Here is a 21,436-nt window from a genome sequence, read left to right on the forward strand (position 1 = left end):
TCTTCGGGGATTTCTCAGGGTACAAGCTCAACATGGGGAAGAGCGAGTTGTTCGTGGTTCACCCAGGGGACCAGGAGAGGGGGATTGGTGAGCTCCCACTAAAAAGGGCAGAGAGGAGCTTCAGGTATTTGGGGGTCCAGGTAGCCAGGAGCTGGGAGACCCTGCATAAATTTCACGAGGCTGGTGGAGCAAATGGAGGAGGAGTTTAAGAGGTGGGACGCGTTGCGCTATCCTTGGCAGGTAGGGTGCAGTCAGTCAAGATGACGGTGCTCCCAAGGTTTTTTTTGTTCCTGTTCCAGTGCCTCCCCATTCCTATCCCGAAGGCCGCCTTTAGGCGGGTCAACAGGAGCATAACGGGGTTTGTGTGGGCGCGAGGGACTCCCAAGGGTGAGAAGGGTGTTCCTGGAGTGGAGTAGGGATTGGGGGGGGGGGGGGGCGCTGGCGCTGCCCAACCTCTGTGGGTACTACTGGGCCGCCAATGCGGTGATGGTGCGCAAGTGGGTGGTGGAGGGGAGGGGGCTGCATGGAAGAGGCTGGCGACGGCGTCTTGTGAGGGTACGAGTCTGGAGGCGCTGGCAATGGCGCCGCTGCCGCTCCCTTCAAGGAGGTATACCACGAGCCCGGTGGTGGCGGCTACCCTCAATCTGGGGGCAATGGAGGCGGCACAAGGGGGAAGTGGGGGCCTCTGTGTGGACCCTGATACAGGGAACCACCGGTTTGTACCAGGGAGAATAGATGGAGGATTTTCGGGGTGGCACAGGGCAGGGATAAGAAGCTTGGGGGACCTGTTTGTGGATGGGACGTTCGCGAGCCTGGGTGAGCTGGAGGAGAAGTACGGGCTCTCCCTGGGGAACACCTTCAGGTACTTACAGGTAAGGGCAATTGCCATGCGGCAAGTGGTGGAATTCCCGCTGCTGCTGCCACGAACGGTACAGGACAGGGAGCTCTCGGGGGTGTGGGTTGGAGAGGGGAAGATCTCGGCAACATACCAGGTGATGCAGGAGGAGGCCTCGGAGCTGGTGGAGGAGCTGAAAGGTAAGTGGGAGGAGGAGTTGGGGGAGGAGATCGAGGAGGAGACGTGGGCAGATGCCCTTGGGAGGGTGAACTCTTGCTCTTCGTGCACGAGGCTCAGCCTCATACAGTTTAAAGTGCTGCACAGGGCACATGACCGGGACAAGGATGAGCCAGTTTTTTGGGGGTGGGGACAGGTGTGTTAGGTGCTCAGGGAGCCCAGCAAACCACACCTGTATGTTCTAGGCATGCCCAGCGCTGGAGGAATTTTGGAAGGGCGGTGTCGAGGGTTGTAGGATCCAGGGTCAAACCGGGCTGGGGGCTCGCAATATTTGGAGTTGCAGGGGAGCCGGGAGGGCAGGAGGCGGAAGAGGCCGGTATTCTGGCCTTTGCGTCCCTGGTAGCCCGGCGAAGGATTCTTCAGTGGAAGGATGCGAGGCCCCCAAGCGTGGAATCCTGGATCAACGATATGGCGGGGTTTATTAAATTGGAGAGGGTGAAATTCTCCTTGAGAGGGTCGGTGCAAGGGTTTTTCAGGTGGTGCCAACCGTTCTGTCTCCCGTTCTGCCAGGAAGTCCATGGTCAGCAGCAGCAGCAACCCAAGGGGGGGGTTCTATTTTCTTTTGTTTGTCTATACTGGGGGATCTGAGGGGGTGTATAGACAGTACTCATAGAATTTACAGTGCAGAAGGAGGCCATTCGGCCCATCGAGTCTGCACCGACTCTTTGAAAGAGCACCCTACCCAAGCCCACACCTCCACCCTATCCCAGTAACCCCACCCAACACTAAGGGCAATTTTGGACACGCACATCTTTGGACTATGTTTGCTATGTGTTAATTCGGGGGTGTTAATTTATTATTTATGTATAGGGGGGAGGGGGGCACAGGACTGTTTTGTTTTGTGTCTAATACTGTTGGGTTCCTTTTACATTTTGTTGTTGATATTTTGTGAAAACTTTAAAAAAAAAAATTTTTTTTAAATATGTATGTATATATATGTATCTTTATCAATATTGTGTTGGAGATAATTTTTGAAAGCTTTCCATATTACTGAGATATTTAAACTTGACTGCTGCATAGTGTCTGAGCTTTCCTGGTAAACACTAATCAAACTAGGAAATCTTAAACCTACATTTCCTGGTAACTTTCTGTTATGATATCTACTTTTAGTGATTTTATAAAGGATGCCTGGGCAGACATTGAACACTTTAAGGAACAGAAGAACAATGACCTGAAAGAGGCCCTTATCAGTTATGCAGTGATGCAGATAAGCATGTGCAAAAAGGTGGGTTGGTTATTAATGTAATCACCTATATATTTTTTTAACTACCATGGATAGAATGCCAATGACAGAGGAAAGAATTTAAACCTTATAAGCATTATCTAGAATTAGTACCATAAAGGCATCATCGATCATCTGAATATTTAGGTATTGATAGCATTCTGCAAGTTTTAAAATTTTAATTACAAATGTTCTGCTGTGATGTCATACTAAAAATTGAAACTTGACTGCAGTTATAAATTTCCAACTGTCGACTTCCGGTGGCGGCCATGGTGTGAGTGGCCGCACGTTGGCCGTGGTGTGAGTGGCCGCACGTTGGCCGTGGTGTGAGTGGCCGCACGTTGGCCGTGGTGTGAGTGGCCGCACGTTGGCCGTGGTGTGAGTGGCCGCACGTTGGCCGTGGTGTGAGTGGCCGCACGTTGGCCGTGGTGTGAGTGGCCGCACGTTGGCCGTGGTGTGAGTGGCCGCACGTTGGCCGTGGTGTGAGTGGCCGCACGTTGGCCGTGGTGTGAGTGGCCGCACGTTGGCCGTGGTGTGAGTGGCCGCACGTTGGCCGTGGTGTGAGTGGCCGCACGTTGGCCGTGGTGTGAGTGGCCGCACGTTGGCCGTGGTGTGAGTGGCCGCACGTTGGCCGTGGTGTGAGTGGCCGCACGTTGGCCGTGGTGTGAGTGGCCGCACGTTGGCCGTGGTGTGAGTGGCCGCACGTTGGCCGTGGTGTGAGTGGCCGCACGTTGGCCGTGGTGTGAGTGGCCGCACGTTGGCCGTGGTGTGAGTGGCCGCACGTTGGCCGTGGTGTGAGTGGCCGCACGTTGGCCGTGGTGTGAGTGGCCGCACGTTGGCCGTGGTGTGAGTGGCCGCACGTTGGCCGTGGTGTGAGTGGCCGCACGTTGGCCGTGGTGTGAGTGGCCGCACGTTGGCCGTGGTGTGAGTGGCCGCACGTTGGCCGTGGTGTGAGTGGCCGCACGTTGGCCGTGGTGTGAGTGGCCGCACGTTGGCCGTGGTGTGAGTGGCCGCACGTTGGCCGTGGTGTGAGTGGCCGCACGTTGGCCGTGGTGTGAGTGGCCGCACGTTGGCCGTGGTGTGAGTGGCCGCACGTTGGCCGTGGTGTGAGTGGCCGCACGTTGGCCGTGGTGTGAGTGGCCGCACGTTGGCCGTGGTGTGAGTGGCCGCACGTTGGCCGTGGTGTGAGTGGCCGCACGTTGGCCGTGGTGTGAGTGGCCGCACGTTGGCCGTGGTGTGAGTGGCCGCACGTTGGCCGTGGTGTGAGTGGCCGCACGTTGGCCGTGGTGTGAGTGGCCGCACGTTGGCCGTGGTGTGAGTGGCCGCACGTTGGCCGTGGTGTGAGTGGCCGCACGTTGGCCGTGGTGTGAGTGGCCGCACGTTGGCCGTGGTGTGAGTGGCCGCACGTTGGCCGTGGTGTGAGTGGCCGCACGTTGGCCGTGGTGTGAGTGGCCGCACGTTGGCCGTGGTGTGAGTGGCCGCACGTTGGCCGTGGTGTGAGTGGCCGCACGTTGGCCGTGGTGTGAGTGGCCGCACGTTGGCCGTGGTGTGAGTGGCCGCACGTTGGCCGTGGTGTGAGTGGCCGCACGTTGGCCGTGGTGTGAGTGGCCGCACGTTGGCCGTGGTGTGAGTGGCCGCACGTTGGCCGTGGTGTGAGTGGCCGCACGTTGGCCGTGGTGTGAGTGGCCGCACGTTGGCCGTGGTGTGAGTGGCCGCACGTTGGCCGTGGTGTGAGTGGCCGCACGTTGGCCGTGGTGTGAGTGGCCGCACGTTGGCCGTGGTGTGAGTGGCCGCACGTTGGCCGTGGTGTGAGTGGCCGCACGTTGGCCGTGGTGTGAGTGGCCGCACGTTGGCCGTGGTGTGAGTGGCCGCACGTTGGCCGTGGTGTGAGTGGCCGCACGTTGGCCGTGGTGTGAGTGGCCGCACGTTGGCCGTGGTGTGAGTGGCCGCACGTTGGCCGTGGTGTGAGTGGCCGCACGTTGGCCGTGGTGTGAGTGGCCGCACGTTGGCCGTGGTGTGAGTGGCCGCACGTTGGCCGTGGTGTGAGTGGCCGCACGTTGGCCGTGGTGTGAGTGGCCGCACGTTGGCCGTGGTGTGAGTGGCCGCACGTTGGCCGTGGTGTGAGTGGCCGCACGTTGGCCGTGGTGTGAGTGGCCGCACGTTGGCCGTGGTGTGAGTGGCCGCACGTTGGCCGTGGTGTGAGTGGCCGCACGTTGGCCGTGGTGTGAGTGGCCGCACGTTGGCCGTGGTGTGAGTGGCCGCACGTTGGCCGTGGTGTGAGTGGCCGCACGTTGGCCGTGGTGTGAGTGGCCGCACGTTGGCCGTGGTGTGAGTGGCCGCACGTTGGCCGTGGTGTGAGTGGCCGCACGTTGGCCGTGGTGTGAGTGGCCGCACGTTGGCCGTGGTGTGAGTGGCCGCACGTTGGCCGTGGTGTGAGTGGCCGCACGTTGGCCGTGGTGTGAGTGGCCGCACGTTGGCCGTGGTGTGAGTGGCCGCACGTTGGCCGTGGTGTGAGTGGCCGCACGTTGGCCGTGGTGTGAGTGGCCGCACGTTGGCCGTGGTGTGAGTGGCCGCACGTTGGCCGTGGTGTGAGTGGCCGCACGTTGGCCGTGGTGTGAGTGGCCGCACGTTGGCCGTGGTGTGAGTGGCCGCACGTTGGCCGTGGTGTGAGTGGCCGCACGTTGGCCGTGGTGTGAGTGGCCGCACGTTGGCCGTGGTGTGAGTGGCCGCACGTTGGCCGTGGTGTGAGTGGCCGCACGTTGGCCGTGGTGTGAGTGGCCGCACGTTGGCCGTGGTGTGAGTGGCCGCACGTTGGCCGTGGTGTGAGTGGCCGCACGTTGGCCGTGGTGTGAGTGGCCGCACGTTGGCCGTGGTGTGAGTGGCCGCACGTTGGCCGTGGTGTGAGTGGCCGCACGTTGGCCGTGGTGTGAGTGGCCGCACGTTGGCCGTGGTGTGAGTGGCCGCACGTTGGCCGTGGTGTGAGTGGCCGCACGTTGGCCGTGGTGTGAGTGGCCGCACGTTGGCCGTGGTGTGAGTGGCCGCACGTTGGCCGTGGTGTGAGTGGCCGCACGTTGGCCGTGGTGTGAGTGGCCGCACGTTGGCCGTGGTGTGAGTGGCCGCACGTTGGCCGTGGTGTGAGTGGCCGCACGTTGGCCGTGGTGTGAGTGGCCGCACGTTGGCCGTGGTGTGAGTGGCCGCACGTTGGCCGTGGTGTGAGTGGCCGCACGTTGGCCGTGGTGTGAGTGGCCGCACGTTGGCCGTGGTGGTGTGCCTTGACCGGTTCCTGGACAAGGAGTGGATCCTGAGGTGGGCCAGGTGCTGTACCTGGGAGGGTAGCGAGCTGCATGTGTACCAGGACCTGGGTGCGAAGTTGGCCAGGCGAGAGTGTCCCACTGGTGGATGAATTAATTGACCAGAAGTGGTCCAAAAAGAAAGGAACAGTTGGAGATAGGTGGGGTTGTGCCTGCGACACAGGAGAAGATGGCGGAGGGTCAGGGACCGGCCCTATACCCCCCTCAATGGTCGATGGAGCAGCTGGTGGGCTTTCTTAACTAGAGGTTCGCCCAGCAAAGGAAGAAGAATTTGAAGGACTTGGCTAGGGTGGTGGACCTGAAAAAAGCAAGGATCGATTGCCTAGAGACAAGGCTGGAGGCCCAGGGCCATGCGATCCAGAAGATGGAGGAGGCAGTGGGGGGGCACGAGGAGCAACTTGCCTCGATGGCAGTGGAAATGGGGTGATGCGGGATCATCAGAGGCAGCTGCAGGAGAGGGTGGAGGACCTGGAGAATCTGTCTCACAGGCATAATTTGAAGATCGTGGGACTGCCGGAGGGCAGCGAGTGAGTGGGCACTGGCGCATGTGTGACTCAAATATTCGAGAAGCTGCTGGGTGAGGGGTCATTTGAACAGCCCTTGGAAGTAGACCAGGCGCATCGGACACTAATGAGGAAGCCGCAGGGGAATGAGCCGCCGTGGGTGATGTTGGTGTGCCTTGACCGGTTCCTGGACAAGGAGTGGATCCTGAGGTGGGCCAGGTGCTGTACCTGGGAGGGTAGCGAGCTGCATGTGTACCAGGACCTGGGTGCGAAGTTGGCCAAGAGGAGAGCGAGCTTCAATAAAGTGAAGGCGGCCCTCTTTAAGAAGGGGGTGAAATTTGGAATGCTATACCCGGCGGGCCTGTGGGTGTACTATAATGAAAAAAATGAAAATGTAAATCGCTTATTGTCACAAGTAGGCTTCAGCGAAGTTACTGTGAAAAGCCCCTGGTCGCCACATTCCGGCGCCTGTTCGGGGAGGCTGTTACGGGAATTGAACCGTGCTGCTGGCCTGCCTTGGTCTGCTTTCAAAGCCAGCGATTTAGCCCTATGCTAAAGAGTTGGGTGCTGTACTTTGGACACCGGAGAAGGCGATGCAATTTGTCCGGGTCAATGAACTGGCAGGAGAAGGAGGACGTTGAAGTTTGGAGGGTATTGTGTTTGGGACCATTGCTCTGTGTTTGTTCTTGGGAGTGGGATGGTGGCTTGCTCTTTTCTTTGTGTTGAGTGGGGTTGTTAAGTTTGCACCGGGATAGTGTTTGGGGCGGGGTGGGGGGGCGGAGGAAAGAAGAGAGAATCAGTGGGGGGTAGGATGCTAGGCACCAGTGGTGGGGGCTGCCAGGCTAATTGGGTGGGCTACGTCATGGAAGCGCAGTGGGGGGTGAGCAGGTAGTTAGTGTGTTGGTTGGGGTTGTTATATTGGGGTGGGGGGAGGGGGGGGGGGGAGGAGTTGCTGGGACTGGTTTCTAGAATTTGGTAATGGGAGGGTCGATGACGGTGGGCTCATTCATGAAAGCGCAGTGGGGGGTGCGCAGATGGTTAGTGTGTTGATGGTGGTTGGGGTTGCCACGTCCCTGACCAGGTTGATCACATGGAACGCGAAAGGGTCGAATGGGCCGGTCAAGAGGACCTGTGTGTTCACACATTTAAAAGAGTCTAAAGGCGGATGTAGCTCTTGCAGGAGACACATCTGTAACTTTTGTCTGACGAGGTTTGAGAGCGGGTGAGGGTGGCCATTCGGGTATGTGGAGCTAAATGACACGGGAGGTTTCGGCGGCCACGTTGTGAGAAGCATTGAAGGCGGTGGTGAGAGGTGAGCTTATCTCGATATGGGCACACAGGGAAAAGGTGGAACGAGTGGAGATGGAAAGGCTAGTGGAGGAGATCCTGCAGGTACTCGGAGGCCCCGGAGGCGGGCGGTTGAAGGAGCGGCAGAAGCTGCAGATGGAGTTTGGGTTGTTATCCATGAGGAAAGCGGTTGGGCAGCTGAGGAGGGCGAGAGGGTTGGTTTGTGAGTATGGGAGAAGGCGAGCTGGATGTTGGCGTATCAATTAAGGAAACTGGAGGCAGCGGGGGAGGTCAGGACAAGGGGGAAATGCGGTTTTGGACCTGGTGAAGGTGAATGGGGTATTTGTGGATTTTTACAGCAGGCTGTTATGAGTCGGAACCCCTGGCCGGGGTGGAGGGATGAGGCAAGTTTTTGAGGGGGTGGTGTTCCTGAAGGTGGAAGAGGATCTCGTGAGGGGGCTGGTTGCCCCCATTGGCTGGTAGAAGTGGTGATGGGGCTGGAGGCAATGCAGTCGGGCAAGGCCCTAGGCCTGGACAGGTACAGTGGAGTTCTATAAAACGTTTTTAGGTGTGCTGGGGCCCTTGTTGGTGAGGGCATTTAACAAGGGAAGTGAGCAGGGGGTGCTGCCCCTGACACTATCACAAGTCTCCCATTTCCTTGATTTTGAAGCAGTGTAAGGATCCAGAGCAGTGTGGGTCGTACAGGCCACCTCACTGTTGAATGTGGACGCCAAGTTATTGGCCAAGGTTTTGGCCTTGAGAATTGAGGACTGTGTGCCAGGGATGTTAGGGGAGGACCAGCTGGGGTTTGTGAAGGGGAGGTATCTGGTGGCTAATATCAGGAGATTATTAAATGTGATAATGATGCCCCCCTGAGAGACCAGAGTAGAGGTGGTGGTCGCCATGGACGTGGAAAAGGCCTTTGATTGGGTGGAATAGGACTATTTGGGAGGTTGTGGGGCAGTTTGGGTTTGGGCAAGGTTTTGTGGATTGGCTTCGGTTGCTGTACCAGGCACTGGTGGCGAGTGTGCAGACAAACGGTGAGAGCTCGGACTATTTTAGGTGCAGTGGGGGGACGAGGCAGGGATGTCCACTCTCCCCACTGCTCTTTTCCTTGGCTATAGCGCCCTTGGCGATTGCGCTGAGAGCTTCGAGGGCTGGCAGGGGATAATATGGGGGAGAGTGGTGGAACACAGGGTCTCACTCTAAGGGGTCGATTTGTTGCTATATATTTCTGACCCCTTGGGGGGATTATGGGGATCTTGGAAAAGGTTTTGCCGGGTTTCGGGGTATAAATTGAACATGAGGAAGAGAGATCTTTCCGATCCAGGCGAGGGGGCAGGAGAAGAGACTGGGGGAGATGCCGTTCAAAGGGGGGGGGTATTTTTGATATTTGTGCATTCAGGTGGCGAGTGGGTGGGAGCAGCCGCATAAATCAAAACTGGCTCGTTTGGTGGAGCAGCCGAAGTGGGACTTTCGGAGGCGGGATGCGCTCCCGTTGTCCATGGCGGGGCAGGTTCAAACGGTAAGATGACGGTCTTCCCAAGATTCTTGTTTGTATTTCAGAGCCTCCCAATTTTCATTCCCAAGGTGTTTTTTAGGAAAGTGAATGCAGTGATCTCAGGGTTTGTGTGGGTGGGTAAAGCCTGGCGGGTGAAGGTGTTGCTGGAGCAGGGTTGGGGGCGGGGGGAGTTGGCTCTTCTGAATTTTATGAATTACTGTTGGGTGGTGGATATAGTGCTGGTCAGGAAATGGGTAGTGGGGGAGGGGCAGTGGGATTGGATGGAGGCAGCCTCATGTAAGGACACTAGTTTGGGGGCACTGTTTAATGGTCCTCTGCCGTTCTCGCTGGCCAGATACATAGAAGATAGGAGCAGGAGGAGGCCTTTTGGCCTTTCGAGCCTGCTCTGCCATTCATCACGATCATGGCTGATCATCCAACTCAATAGCCTAATCCTGCTTTCTCCCCATAACCTTTGATCCCATTCTCCCCAAGTGCTATATTCAAAGTATTAGCAGCAACTACTTCCTGTGGTAATGAATTCCACAGGCTCACGGTGGGAATGGGTTCCGTTACTTGCAGGTGAGGGACATTGTGCGGAGGCAGATATCAACTTTCCCACACCAGCCGCCCAGGGGCTACAGGATAAGGTAGTGTCGGGAGTATGAGAGGAAGGCATCAGAAATCTATAAAGAGCTGATGGACTGGGAGGTAGCCCAGTTAGGGGAGGTGATGCGGCAGTGGGAGGAAGAGTTGGGTTGGGAGTTGGAGGCTGGGTTGTGGGAGGACGCCTTGGGAGTCAATGCGTCCTCGTCATGTGCTGGGCTGCGTGTGCTGGGCTTAGCCTTGTACAATGTAAGGTGGTCCACTGTGGCCTCCGGATGAGCAGGTGTTTTGAGGGGATGGAGGATAGGTGTGTGCGGGTGGGCCCGCAAATCATGTCCATGTTTTGGGCATGTCCGAAGCTCGGGGGATTCTGGCAGGGATTTGCTGATGTCATGTCCCTGCCTGCCTCCCTCTGGCCCGCTCCCTCTGCCTCCCTCTGGCCCGCTCCCTCTGCCTCCCTCTGGCCCGCTCCCTCTGCCTATGAATGTTCACCAGAGCTGGAGGCTATTTCTTTAGTTGGCACCAATCCACAGTTATTAAAAGCAGTGTTTATTCTATTCTGAGTTGGTGTTTGTGTTGAAGCGCTTCCAAATTGGTTTAAATGATCTGATGGTGAAGGATTACATTTGTTCAAGCTCATCAGATTTCTGAAATCAAATAAACACCACAAAGTCACGAATGCTTGTAAGGAAATGCTGATTTGATTTTTAATTTTTGGGAAGTAAACAATTTTAATTAAGATTAATGTACATTTTCTTAATGCATGAGCTTCAAATGGAACTTCCATTAATAGCACCATAATTGCTGCTTTTCTTGAAAACTTGGTTATATTTGGATTATGGATTGTGACTGAACCCATTAAATAAGTTTTCTGCTGAATCGCTATTATTTGCCTTTCCTTATGGCTTAGTTCAGTTGAAATTCTTGTCACCAGGGAATCCTCGCTATAAATCCCATGACTGAAGCACTTGATTCCTTTTGTGTTTTGACTACCTGGAGAGAAATTTGGAAAACCAGTTAACTAACAGTTAATACACATTTAAAAGATGATTGCAGTTGGATTGTCATTGATCTGAGCTCTTGTTCTTACAAGTTAACAATTTAGGAACATTAACATTTGTTCAATTTTCTTCAGTTTTGTTAATAGACCAAGCCATTTAATTCCCTTAATACTGGAAATCTTCCAGCATTTAATTGGGCACTGGGTTTTTGAAGATTGTAGGGCCATGAGAATGTGGTGTGGTTGAAGTTGTAGCTTGTGTAGCCACTGCAATCTTTTGAGGAATTAATCAAATGGGTGAAAGAGTTTGTACAGTAAATATAATTTGCATAATTTTTCAGAGCATTTATTAAAGTATTGCATTTTAATTTTAAGCGGTGGAATTTTGGGCAATGTGTACCAAAGGAATTGCACCAAAACCTGTTGTTTGAATTTAATTTGTTAAAAGACACAATTCATGCTATTATGGGCTCTCTACCGTTTTTTTAAAAGGGCGTGAATATAACTCCAAGAGCACTGAAATGAGATTAAATAACTTGAATTTTCACAACCGCATATAGAAAGGGACAGAATTCAGGTACTTTAAAGTGGCAAATGGTATAAATTAAGGGGAGACAGTGGTGTTGTGGTAATGTCCCTGAACTGTACTCCAGGTTAATGCTCTGGACACAACACAGTAGTTGGGGGAATTTAAATTCAATTAATAAAATCTGGACTTGAAAGCTAGTCTTGGTAATAGTTTCATGGTCACTATCATTGATTTGTTGTAAAAGAAAACCCTTGCCCGATTCAGTAGTGTCCTTTAGGGAAATAAATCTGCTGTCTTTACCTGGTCTGGCCGACATGTGACACCAGACCCACCATAATGACGTTGATTCACTGTGCTATGAAATGGCCAAGCAAGCAAACCACTCAGCCGAAGGGCACTGAGGGATGGGCAACAAAAACTGGCCTTGCCAGCAGTGCCTACATCCCATGAAAGAATAAAGAAAAAAGTTTATTTACCTGAACTGAAATGCACAGATTGATAATTGAAGCACAAAATCAAGTTTATCACTTCAGAGACCTTTCTTATCCCATCCCCTTTTTCAAATGGAATTGTGGAATATGTTCAAATAAAGTAATGTGTAGCTATAGTGATCAGCATTGAGTGGCTGGCTGAGCTCCAGAAAATGACCAGACTTAGTCCAAGAAGTTGAGTTTTTAGAACTTGCAGTGCAGAAGGGGGCCATTTGGCCCATCAAGTCTACACCAACCCACTTAAGCCCTCACTTCCACCCCATCCCCGTAATCCAACAACCCCTCCAACCTTTTTTGGATGCGAAGGGCAATTTTAGCATATCCAATCCACCTAACCTGCACGTCTTTGTTTTATTTTGATTGTTTATTGGTTCTGGGTTCAAGTCTCACTAGGGGCTGGTTTAGCATAGTGGGCTAAACAGCTGACTTGTAAAGCAGAACAAGGCCAGCAGCATGGGTTCAATTCCCGTACCAGCCTCCCCTCACAGGTGCCGGAATGTGCCGACTAAGGGCTTTTCACAGTAACTTCATTTGAAGCCTACTTGTGACGATAAGCGATTTTCAATTTCATTTTCATTTCACTTCCAAGTTTTGAGCACAAGATTCTAGGGTGACTCTCCAGTGCTGCATTGTTGGTGATCCTGTCTTCCGGATGAGATGTTAAATCTAGGCCCCATCTGCCTGTGTGGGTAGATGTAAAAGAACCCATGGTGCTACTTTAAAAATGTTGAGCAAGGGAGTTATTCCCAGGGTCCTGGCCAAAATTTATCCGTCAAACACCATCACACAGTAACAGGTGATCGATCATTGCTGTTTGTGGGAGTCTGCTGTGCAAATTGGCTGTCATGTTTCCTGCATTGAAATGGTGCTACATTAAAAGTGCTCCATAATATAGATTCATAAATAACACATGAAATGGGAGCAGAGGTGGACCATTGGCCATGAAGCCTGCTCTGCCATTCAGTACAATCATGGCTGATCTTGGGCTTAAACTCAATTTTCCTACCCGCTCCCCATATCTCTTGGTTCTCTCAGACCAGTATTCTGCCTGTCCCAGCCCTAAAAATATTCAATGATGGAGCATCCACAACCCTCTGCAGTAGTGAATCTTTGGAATTCACAACCCTTTCCACACCTTATTCCTAAATGATTTGCCCCTTATCCTGAGACTGTGTCCATGGTTTTAGATTCCCAACAAGGGGAAACCAGCTGTGTCCACCCTACGCAAAATTTTGTAGGTTTCATTAAGATTGCCTTTCATTCTTCTAAACTCTAGAGAACATGGGCCTAATTTAATTGGCCCCTCATCATAGACAAATCCACCTCATCCCAGGGACCAAGCTAACGAACCTTTGCTGTGCCACCTCTTAATGCAAGTACTCAATAAAGGCCAACATGCATTTGCCTTCCTAATTGCATGCTGCATGTTAACTTTCTCCATTTCTTGTACAAGCACACTCCAATCTCTTTGAACATCAACACTTTTAATATTCTTACAACCAAATGAATAACATCACACTTCTCTACATACTCCATTTGCCATCTTGTTGCCCACTCACTTTATCTGCCTACATCTCTTTGCAGCCTCTTTTGTCCTCCCACTATCATCAACAAACTTGTTACTCTTTGTCCTTTCATCCAAGTCATTCATATAGATTGTAAATATCTGAAGCACCAGCACCAATGCTTGCAGCACTCCACTATTCACTGCCTGCCAACGAGCAAGCCCTGTTTATGCCTTCTATTAACAAATCCTCTATCCATGATTAAAAATACTACTCCCTCCCAAATCCACGCACCCTTATCTTGCCTATTGTATTAACTTTGTCTATTAGCCCTTTGTACGGTACTTTTATTGAATGCCTTTTGGAAATCCAGGTATACATCTTCTGGTTTCCCTTTGCCTATGCTATTAATTATATCCTCAAAGCCTTAATAAATTTGTCACAGGATTTCACCCTTGATAAAATCACGTTAACTTGTTCTAATCCTAATATGCTTTTAAGTACATTGTTAAGACTTTGTTAATAATAGAGTCCAGCATTTTCCCAAGAACTAATGTCAGTTATGCTCTGTCTCTCCCCCTCCCCTTCCCCCTCTCTCTCAAAGTGATGTAACATTTGCAAACTTCCAATTTAATTGAACTGTTCCAAAATCATAATCAGCACACCCATTCTCTCTTTTAGAACCCTAGGTTGGAGGCTATCGGGACCAAGGGATTTGTTGGATTTCCGGAGGTGGCCATTTGGCCTATCAAGTACTAGCTCTGTGTAGAGCAATCCAGTCACTTCCATTTCCCTGCTCTATCCCCAAACCTCTGCAAGTTTGGCTGTAAAGAACTTTGAGACATTTGGTGATTGAAAAAGTGCAGCATAAATGAGTTTTTAAATCTGTTCTAGTTTACATGTTACTTTTTGAAAACTTGTTTATTACAAGCGAATCACTTTCAAATTGTTACAATGCATTTTTTTTTTCTCTTTTTCAGGGAATTCAAGTTTGGACCAATGCTAAGGAATGCTTTAGCAAGATGTAAAAATTTACATTCAATAAACTTGAACCTTACATAATAGAAGCACAAGAAAAGCTCGAATTCAGAAATTAACTGAGCACATTGGAATCCTTTTTACAGCAATTGTATATTTGTCTCTTCAATCCATTTGCTTGTGAATTGGGCACAAAGAAACTTTTGTGAGAAAATGTCTTGCTAATAAAGTTTCACAATCATGTTTCCAGGGATGTGGGGTTAAGGGGAAAGCAGGCAGAGAATTTCATTCTATTACAGAACATAATCTTATGTGCTATGCTGGTTTCTTCCTGTAAATTTGAAAGCCTTCAGATCATTTCCAGATGTGGTTACATTGTGCCAGGTTTTTTTTGCATAGGCTTTCAACAAAGCTAGTTTCCATAACTTTTAATAAAATGGATGGCTGCTCATATGCTGCAGAATGTCTAGATCTAGAAAATAGTCTTAGCCCGACTCTTCAAAGTAACCTTGTTTCATTTGCTTGATGGAAAGTCCCAGTTTTTTTTTTAAAACAATTTCTTCTGACTGAACTTCCTGCTTTAAGCAAATAAGTAGATAACCATTTGGCTGGAATACAGAGGAAATACCTTGCCAGCCAGACTTAATTAATGATGGTGAAAAAGGCTGTTAACATCTTGGTATGACCAAAGTAGCTCATTGAAATTAATTATTGATATTTTATGGCATTGGTTTAGACATATATTTTGTCATCTGGGGAATGTTATGTAAACAGTTTGCAATCATGGTCTAAGTGACAATGGGGTTGACAAACTAATTAGGTTAACTGCAGTATCCAAGTTATTTATAACTTTTATATTCTAGCTTTCCAAAACTTATAAATTTCAGAAGTGTACATTTTGACAGATCACTGCCTTCCCTGCCAACCCTCTTTCTCTTCTCCCCCCACCCCCGACTGTGCACGTTTGAGTAAATGTGGTTTAAAGATACTAACATCAGTTAATCACACTAACATTTGTAATTGTCCATTTAAGCCATTTTGTCATTCTTTAAGGACTAATAGGGTGAAATTCTTTCTCTGATTTCAGCAAAAATGTCAAGGGGAAATTGCCTTTTCTATTCGTGGTGAGCTTTCTATTCTAAAATTGTCAATGGGGCAAAGTTTATTCCTATTATAATTATGCTTTATGTATGGTAAACAAAGCAATTTTTCTGTATTAGTTCTAAGTTTAAAAAGAATGAGCTGTGCTGGAATAAACATTCAGGTGATTTTAAGAAATCTGCTCACCAACACTAAATTGAGAGATGTCGGCAAAAGCGATAATTTGAACATTTATAAACATTACCTGATTTTTTTTTTTTAAATGCAATTTTCAAAAGATGAAGTGACTTAAGATGCCATTAATACTTTTTGTTGCCGTTTGCAATTTCCAAATTTTGCCTTTAAATGCCAAAATAGAATAAGAAACACTAAATGAAGGTGCCTTAAAATTTTTGCCAATCTTGTGCTTATTTGTAAAGCGATTACTGCATGTTTATTTGCTTTGATTCCATCCTGGATTGCTTTTTAAAAAAAAACTGCCTGAAAATTGTTCAGAAGTCACATGTACATAGGTCCAGACAATAACTGGAAGTTTGTAGAAGAATAAAATGGAACCTCCCCTGCCCCGTGCCAAATATGCTGAATAAACTCACTTTTAAAATGCAAATTTGTTGATGCTTTTATTTTAAATTGTTTTTTCCAGTTGGAAATTTGAACAACAAAGTAGCATGTGTCCATCTTGGTTGTGGTGATTAAACTAGCAGTTTACGCTAGACTAGCTATGGGAAGAATAAATTAATTTCAAGAAAATGCATGGTCCCTGTTTTCTTTGGCTCCAAAAGGGGCAGATGAGTGAAAAGAGGCTGTCTGAATTGATCTTGCCCAGTACCTTGGATGTGGGCACTAGTGTAGCAATCCTGTCATTAATTCCAATACTTTTCTTACAACTGGTCTCCTTTTCGAACCTCTAAATATGTACACACTGAGGAGCTGCACTGATCTTCTGCATGACAGTTGCAAATGATTTTTCCCTGGTGACGACTGGGACTCCAGTTAAATGACTGCTCTCAAAGGTAAAGACTGCAGGGGAGTGAGTTGAAAGGCAATGAATCTCTTGACTGAGCTTTATTAACTTGACAACAAAATGTAGGAGTAAAGTTCATCTAAATTCTGATGGAATTACTATTTTCTGTGAGATGCCAAATGTTACAATCGTTGCAAGCGGCCCACATTAGCAACCAGCTGTAAACACCACCTAGTTCCATTGCCAACAAGTAGCTTTTTATTCAACTATCACAGATTGAGCTCTGTTCTGTCCTTTTTGTCCTTCTATACTTCAGTGGAAGTAGTCCTAATATTGCAAGAATTCTGACTATAGTTTACATTCCCAAATGTTATCCAGCATTGATCAACTTGGTGCACTGGCTTGCCACTTCTTCCAGGAGCGATGAGGATACTGGGCAGGGTAAGTAGGAGGGCATGATTGCAGACAGTTGGGTTCCTGAGATGGTGGCAGCTGAGCTTGTTTTTGCAACCCCTGCAGATGCTCCTGTGGGGTCCACACAAATCATTTGACACTTGCCACAGCGGGCCTCCTTGGATCCATAGACAGTGGAGTCAATTGGTGCCTACATGGCAGCTTCAGTCCATTTCCGTGCAAAGATGTCAATCCCAGAGTCTGATTTATCTGAATTCCATATTAAAATGGGCCTAATATCTGAAACCGGCTGATACTAGAGACACCTGCCAGTGAGCCCTTTTTTGAAATGGAACTAGCCACTCCAGAGGTAAAGGGGTGGTAATGCCACTGATCCCATTTTGAGGGTACCCAATACCCCCAGGAGAATGTTTCTGTAATGGGTTGCAGTTGCATACAGTGTAACCCTCTTCTAATCATAGAATCATGCAGTACAGAAGATGCCCTTTGGCCCATCAAACCTGCATCGACAAAAAAAAAAAAAAATCTACACTCATCCCACTTTCCAGCACATAGTCCATAGCTTTGAATGTTGACATTTCAAGTGCTCATCCAAGTACTTTTTAAAGATTGAGGTTTCCTGCCACATCTGCTCTCTCCGGCCATGCATTCCAGATTCCCACCACCCTATGAGTGAAAGTTCATTTTTCCCCTCTAAACCTGCCTTTTACTTATTGACCCTTTAAGGGGAGCAGCTGCTTTCAATCCACCCTGTTCATGCCCTCATAATCTCACATACCTCATTCATGTCCCCTGTCAGACTTCTCTGCTCTAAAGAAAACCCAAGCTTATCCAGCCTCTCTTCATAGCTATAACTAAGTGTGGAAGGAGGCCATTCGCCCTGTTGATTCTGCACCGACCCTCCAAAGGAGCACCCTACCTAGGCACATGCCCCCCATCCAATCCCAGAAACACAATTTTTTTGGACACTTGGGGACAATTTAGCATAGCCAATCCATCTAACCTACACATCTTTGGACTGGTAGGAAACCCACGCAGACGCGAGGAGACTGGACAAACTCCGCACAGTCACCCAAGATCGGAATCTAAGTCGGGTCCTTGGCGCTGTGAGGCAGCAGGGCTAGCCGCTGCCACTGTGCTACATAGATATTCTATTGTTTTTACACACCTCCGTGAATCTCCTACACATCTGCTCCTCTATTGCCTGCTGACTATTTGGTGGTCTTTAATGCACTCCCAGCAATGTGACTGCCCCCTTTTTATTCCTAAACTCAAATCCACCAAGCCTCATTTGAAGATCATTCTAAGATGGTGTTCCTCCTTGCTGCAGTAATAGACTCCTTAATTAATAATTCAACACCACGTCCTCTTTTACACCTTCCACTGTCCTGCCTGTTTGAAAAAACTATCTCACTTCTATACTCTTTCATTCCTGCTTTAATTAATAACAATCGAAATGCTGTTGATCTTTGTTTATTTCTGGATCTTTCCCGGATTTATGTAGACAATTGAATTAATTTAAGCAGCGCCACCTCTCTAGCCATACCTGGTAGCTGAGATCTGGATGCATCATCTCTGGATACACATCTGATTTTTGGTTGATTTGTGACTTCCCCCATTCATCTTTACTTCAGGCATCGTTTCACCGTAGTTCAGTTGAGGTGTATAAGTTGCACAAGCTTTCAAAAGCAAGTCTTATACTTTTAAGTAGAATTTAATTAAGCCAGGCCAGATCTACACATTTAAGATATTGTAGTTACATGAAGAGGAATAATAAACCGCATAAACCAGAGGCCTGGATTAATGACCTGGGGAAGAGTTCCACCATGGCAGTTGGGGAAATTTAAAATAGATCCTAGAGCTGGAATAAAATCCTAGTCTGACAAAATCATGGAGCTGCTGGATTGTCATTAAAAATCCTTCGGGTTGGGTGGCATGGTGGCGCAGTGATTAGCACTGCTGCTTCATGGCGTTGAGGACCTGGCATCACAGTCCGTGTGCGGTCTGCGTGAGTTTCAGCCCCACAACCCAAAGGTCGGTGGATTGGCCACGTTAAATTGCCCCTTAATTGAAAACAAAAGGAATTGGGCGCTTTTAAATTTAAACAAAGACCCATCTGGTTCATTAATGCCTGGCAAAGGAGGAAATCTGCCATCCTTACTCCTCTGATGCCCATCTAACTCCAGATCCACAGCAATGTGATTGACTGTTAACTGTCCTCCGAAGTGGTATAGAAAATCACTCCGTTTTATGAAAAAGCTAGATTGAAGAAAGCACTGTGGGTATGCCTACAACAAATGGACCGCATCAATGCAAGAAGGCAGCTCACCATTCACCTTGTGAAAGGCCATTGGGAGTGGGTAATAAATACTATCCTAGCCATATTCACATCTCAAGAATTTTTTTTAAACAGGCAAAGTAAAAAGAATACTTTTCTGTAAGGAGCAAGTTAATTGTAGCATTGGCTCAAACGTCATGCAGCATCAGCAGTGTGCAGTTACTGAGGGATTTCAACCAAAAAAAGTTTTTCAGCCTATAACTGCCCCCTTGTGCCAACTGATGAAAAATCAACAACCACGTCTTTAGAGTTCCACATTCCACAACAAGCAACATTGAACATATTGTATTCAAATGTTCACACCTTTGGTAAATAAGATCTGAAGTATAATTTTCCAACCCACATTTCCAATATATTACATTAATTGTCAGTATCTTTCCAACATTAGGCTACACTTGGAATATATGAAATGAAATGAAAATCGTATATTGTCACAAGTAGGCTTCAATGAAGTTACTGTGAAAAGCCCCTAGTCGCCACATTCCAGCGCCTAAGTACGGGAATTGAACCCGCGCTGGCCTTGGTCTGCTTTTCAAGCCAGCTATTTAGCCCACTGTGCTAAACCAGCCTCAGCATTCAATTATGGTTGAATTTTGTTTACAACACTACCAGAAGGACTTGGAGAATTTGGAGAGGGTACACAAAAGGTTGCCTGGCGGCATTAGCTTTGAGGAGAGGTTGAATAAACTTGGTTTGTTCTCACTGGAACAACGGAGGTTGAGGGGTGACCTGATAGAAGTGTACAAAATTATGAGAGGCATAGACAGAGTGAATAGTCAGAAGCCTTTTCCCACGGTGGAAGAGTCAATTACTAGGCGACTAGGGGTTTAAGGTGTGGGACAAAGTTTAGAGGAGATGTACAAGGAATGTTTTTTACACAGAGGGTAGTGGGTGACTGGGACCCTGGAGGAGGTGGTGGAACTAGATACAATAGTGTCATTTAACAGGCGTCTTGACGAATACATGAATTGGATGGGAATAGTTGCATATGGACCCTGGAATTATAGAAGGTCTTAGGTTAGACGGGTAGCATGGTCGGCGCAGACTTGGAGGGCAAAAAGGCCTGTTTCTATGCTGTACTTTTCTTTGTTCTCTTGTTTTTGTTATATTTATCAACTACAGAATTCAGCCATTAAAATAAAAAAAGCAGTTAACACAGGTTCATTTTTTAAAAAGGAGCCAGTAAAGACAATCTATTTTGGGGTTTGCTTTATCTCTATTCACTTTATCTCTATTCACTTGTATTATCCCACAATTATTATAATGTCCAATGGTGATCATGTACTGCTTGAAGGACTTTAAAGGGATTGTATTATCTTTTTGTGGATTCAGTTGCTGGAACAGCTATGGACAATCTGCACATAAGATTATATTCTGCTCATAGCTGCCTCACACGCTCTGGGTCACTGTCCATGTGGAGTTTGCAGATTCTCCCCGTGTTTGCGTGGGTTTCGCCCCCACAACCCAAAGATGTGCAAGGTAGGTGGATTGGACACACTAAATTGCTGCTTAATTGGAAAAAATGAATTGGATACACTCATTTTTTTTTTTAATTAAAGATTATATTCTGCTATGCACAAAAAGCTCTACCAGTTTCAAAAACTTATTTTATGATGATTTATGTACATTTGTGAAGGTCAGTGAGGACAATGTTGATGGATGACCAAAACCTGCTGTGGCACCTTCAAATTACTAAAACATCCCTGGGTGCTTTACAAGAACATTATAAGATTCAATTTGAAACGGAGCTGCAAAAGCAGATCAAGGCCCAGTTTTTGCATTCAGTGGTGAATCAATCGTACTTGTGGCTGATCTTGAAGAAAGATGCCTACAGAGATGCCTAGTAGTCAAAATGGTGGAAACTTCCCCTTTCCCAACAGCAGTCTAAATCTGCCACTGCATCCAGGGGATGTGTAACATGCAGCAGCAGTAAAGTCAAGTGAGCAGCCAATCGCATTCAAGCATTCTTACGAACAGCAAACCAAGACGTTAAAAGTACTTCCTTGCTTTTAAATAAACTTTCAGATAGCAAATAAGTTGTTATGATTGGATTAATATAGAAGCTAAAATACAGATAAGGATAAAAGCATGAAAAAATATATGGCATTTTTAATTATGATGGAGACATTTGAGATTCGATAAATATCAAATTAGCTTTTCAGGGCCACTTTTGCAACAATTATGAAGGTAGTATGCTATTAAAAACCTGGTTATACCTCATTCTACAAGATGTAACTTTTTCAAGGGTTTTTACAGTGAGACTAACTGCATAATAGTGGAAGGTCTAAGCAATTGATAGATTTCCTACTTTTTGTAGTCTGGGAATCCTCAACAGCGCACCCTGTGGAGAAGTGAAGAATCGCTGAGAGCAACTTTTGGATTTCTGCACAAATGGAATAAAACTGTTTTTGCGATGGGAAGGGTGTGAAGTTAGAGGCTCAGCTCAAGATTGAAAATGATGCTGACAATATGAGCAGTTTGGTTCAGAGAGCTGACAGGAAAATAGAGTTTGTCTGAGGACCTGAAGTACTGGATTATTTTCTTCAATATATATAACTGGAAGTAATTGTAGCTGAGCAAAGACTTGATGTTGGACAAGCAGATTGCTGAGCAA

The 21,436-nt window shown here is 48.2% G+C and overlaps 1 protein-coding gene across 2 annotated transcripts in view; it reads left to right on the forward strand.

Moving 5' to 3' along the window:
• Positions 1-15,713, forward strand: part of snx4 (sorting nexin 4) — a 167,804-nt gene extending 152,091 nt beyond the window's left edge. For both annotated transcript variants that reach the window (XM_072473195.1, XM_072473200.1), the window contains 2 exons: positions 2,183-2,297; positions 14,008-15,713. In XM_072473195.1, coding sequence (XP_072329296.1) covers positions 2,183-2,297; positions 14,008-14,055 — 163 coding nt within the window. In that variant the 3' untranslated portion in view covers positions 14,056-15,713. The remainder of the gene's footprint in view (positions 1-2,182; positions 2,298-14,007) is intronic.
• The last annotated feature ends 5,723 nt before the right edge of the window (positions 15,714-21,436 follow it).

This window comes from Scyliorhinus torazame, chromosome 2, assembly GCF_047496885.1.
Source record: "Scyliorhinus torazame isolate Kashiwa2021f chromosome 2, sScyTor2.1, whole genome shotgun sequence".
In the NCBI taxonomy this organism is placed as follows: domain Eukaryota; kingdom Metazoa; phylum Chordata; class Chondrichthyes; order Carcharhiniformes; family Scyliorhinidae; genus Scyliorhinus; species Scyliorhinus torazame.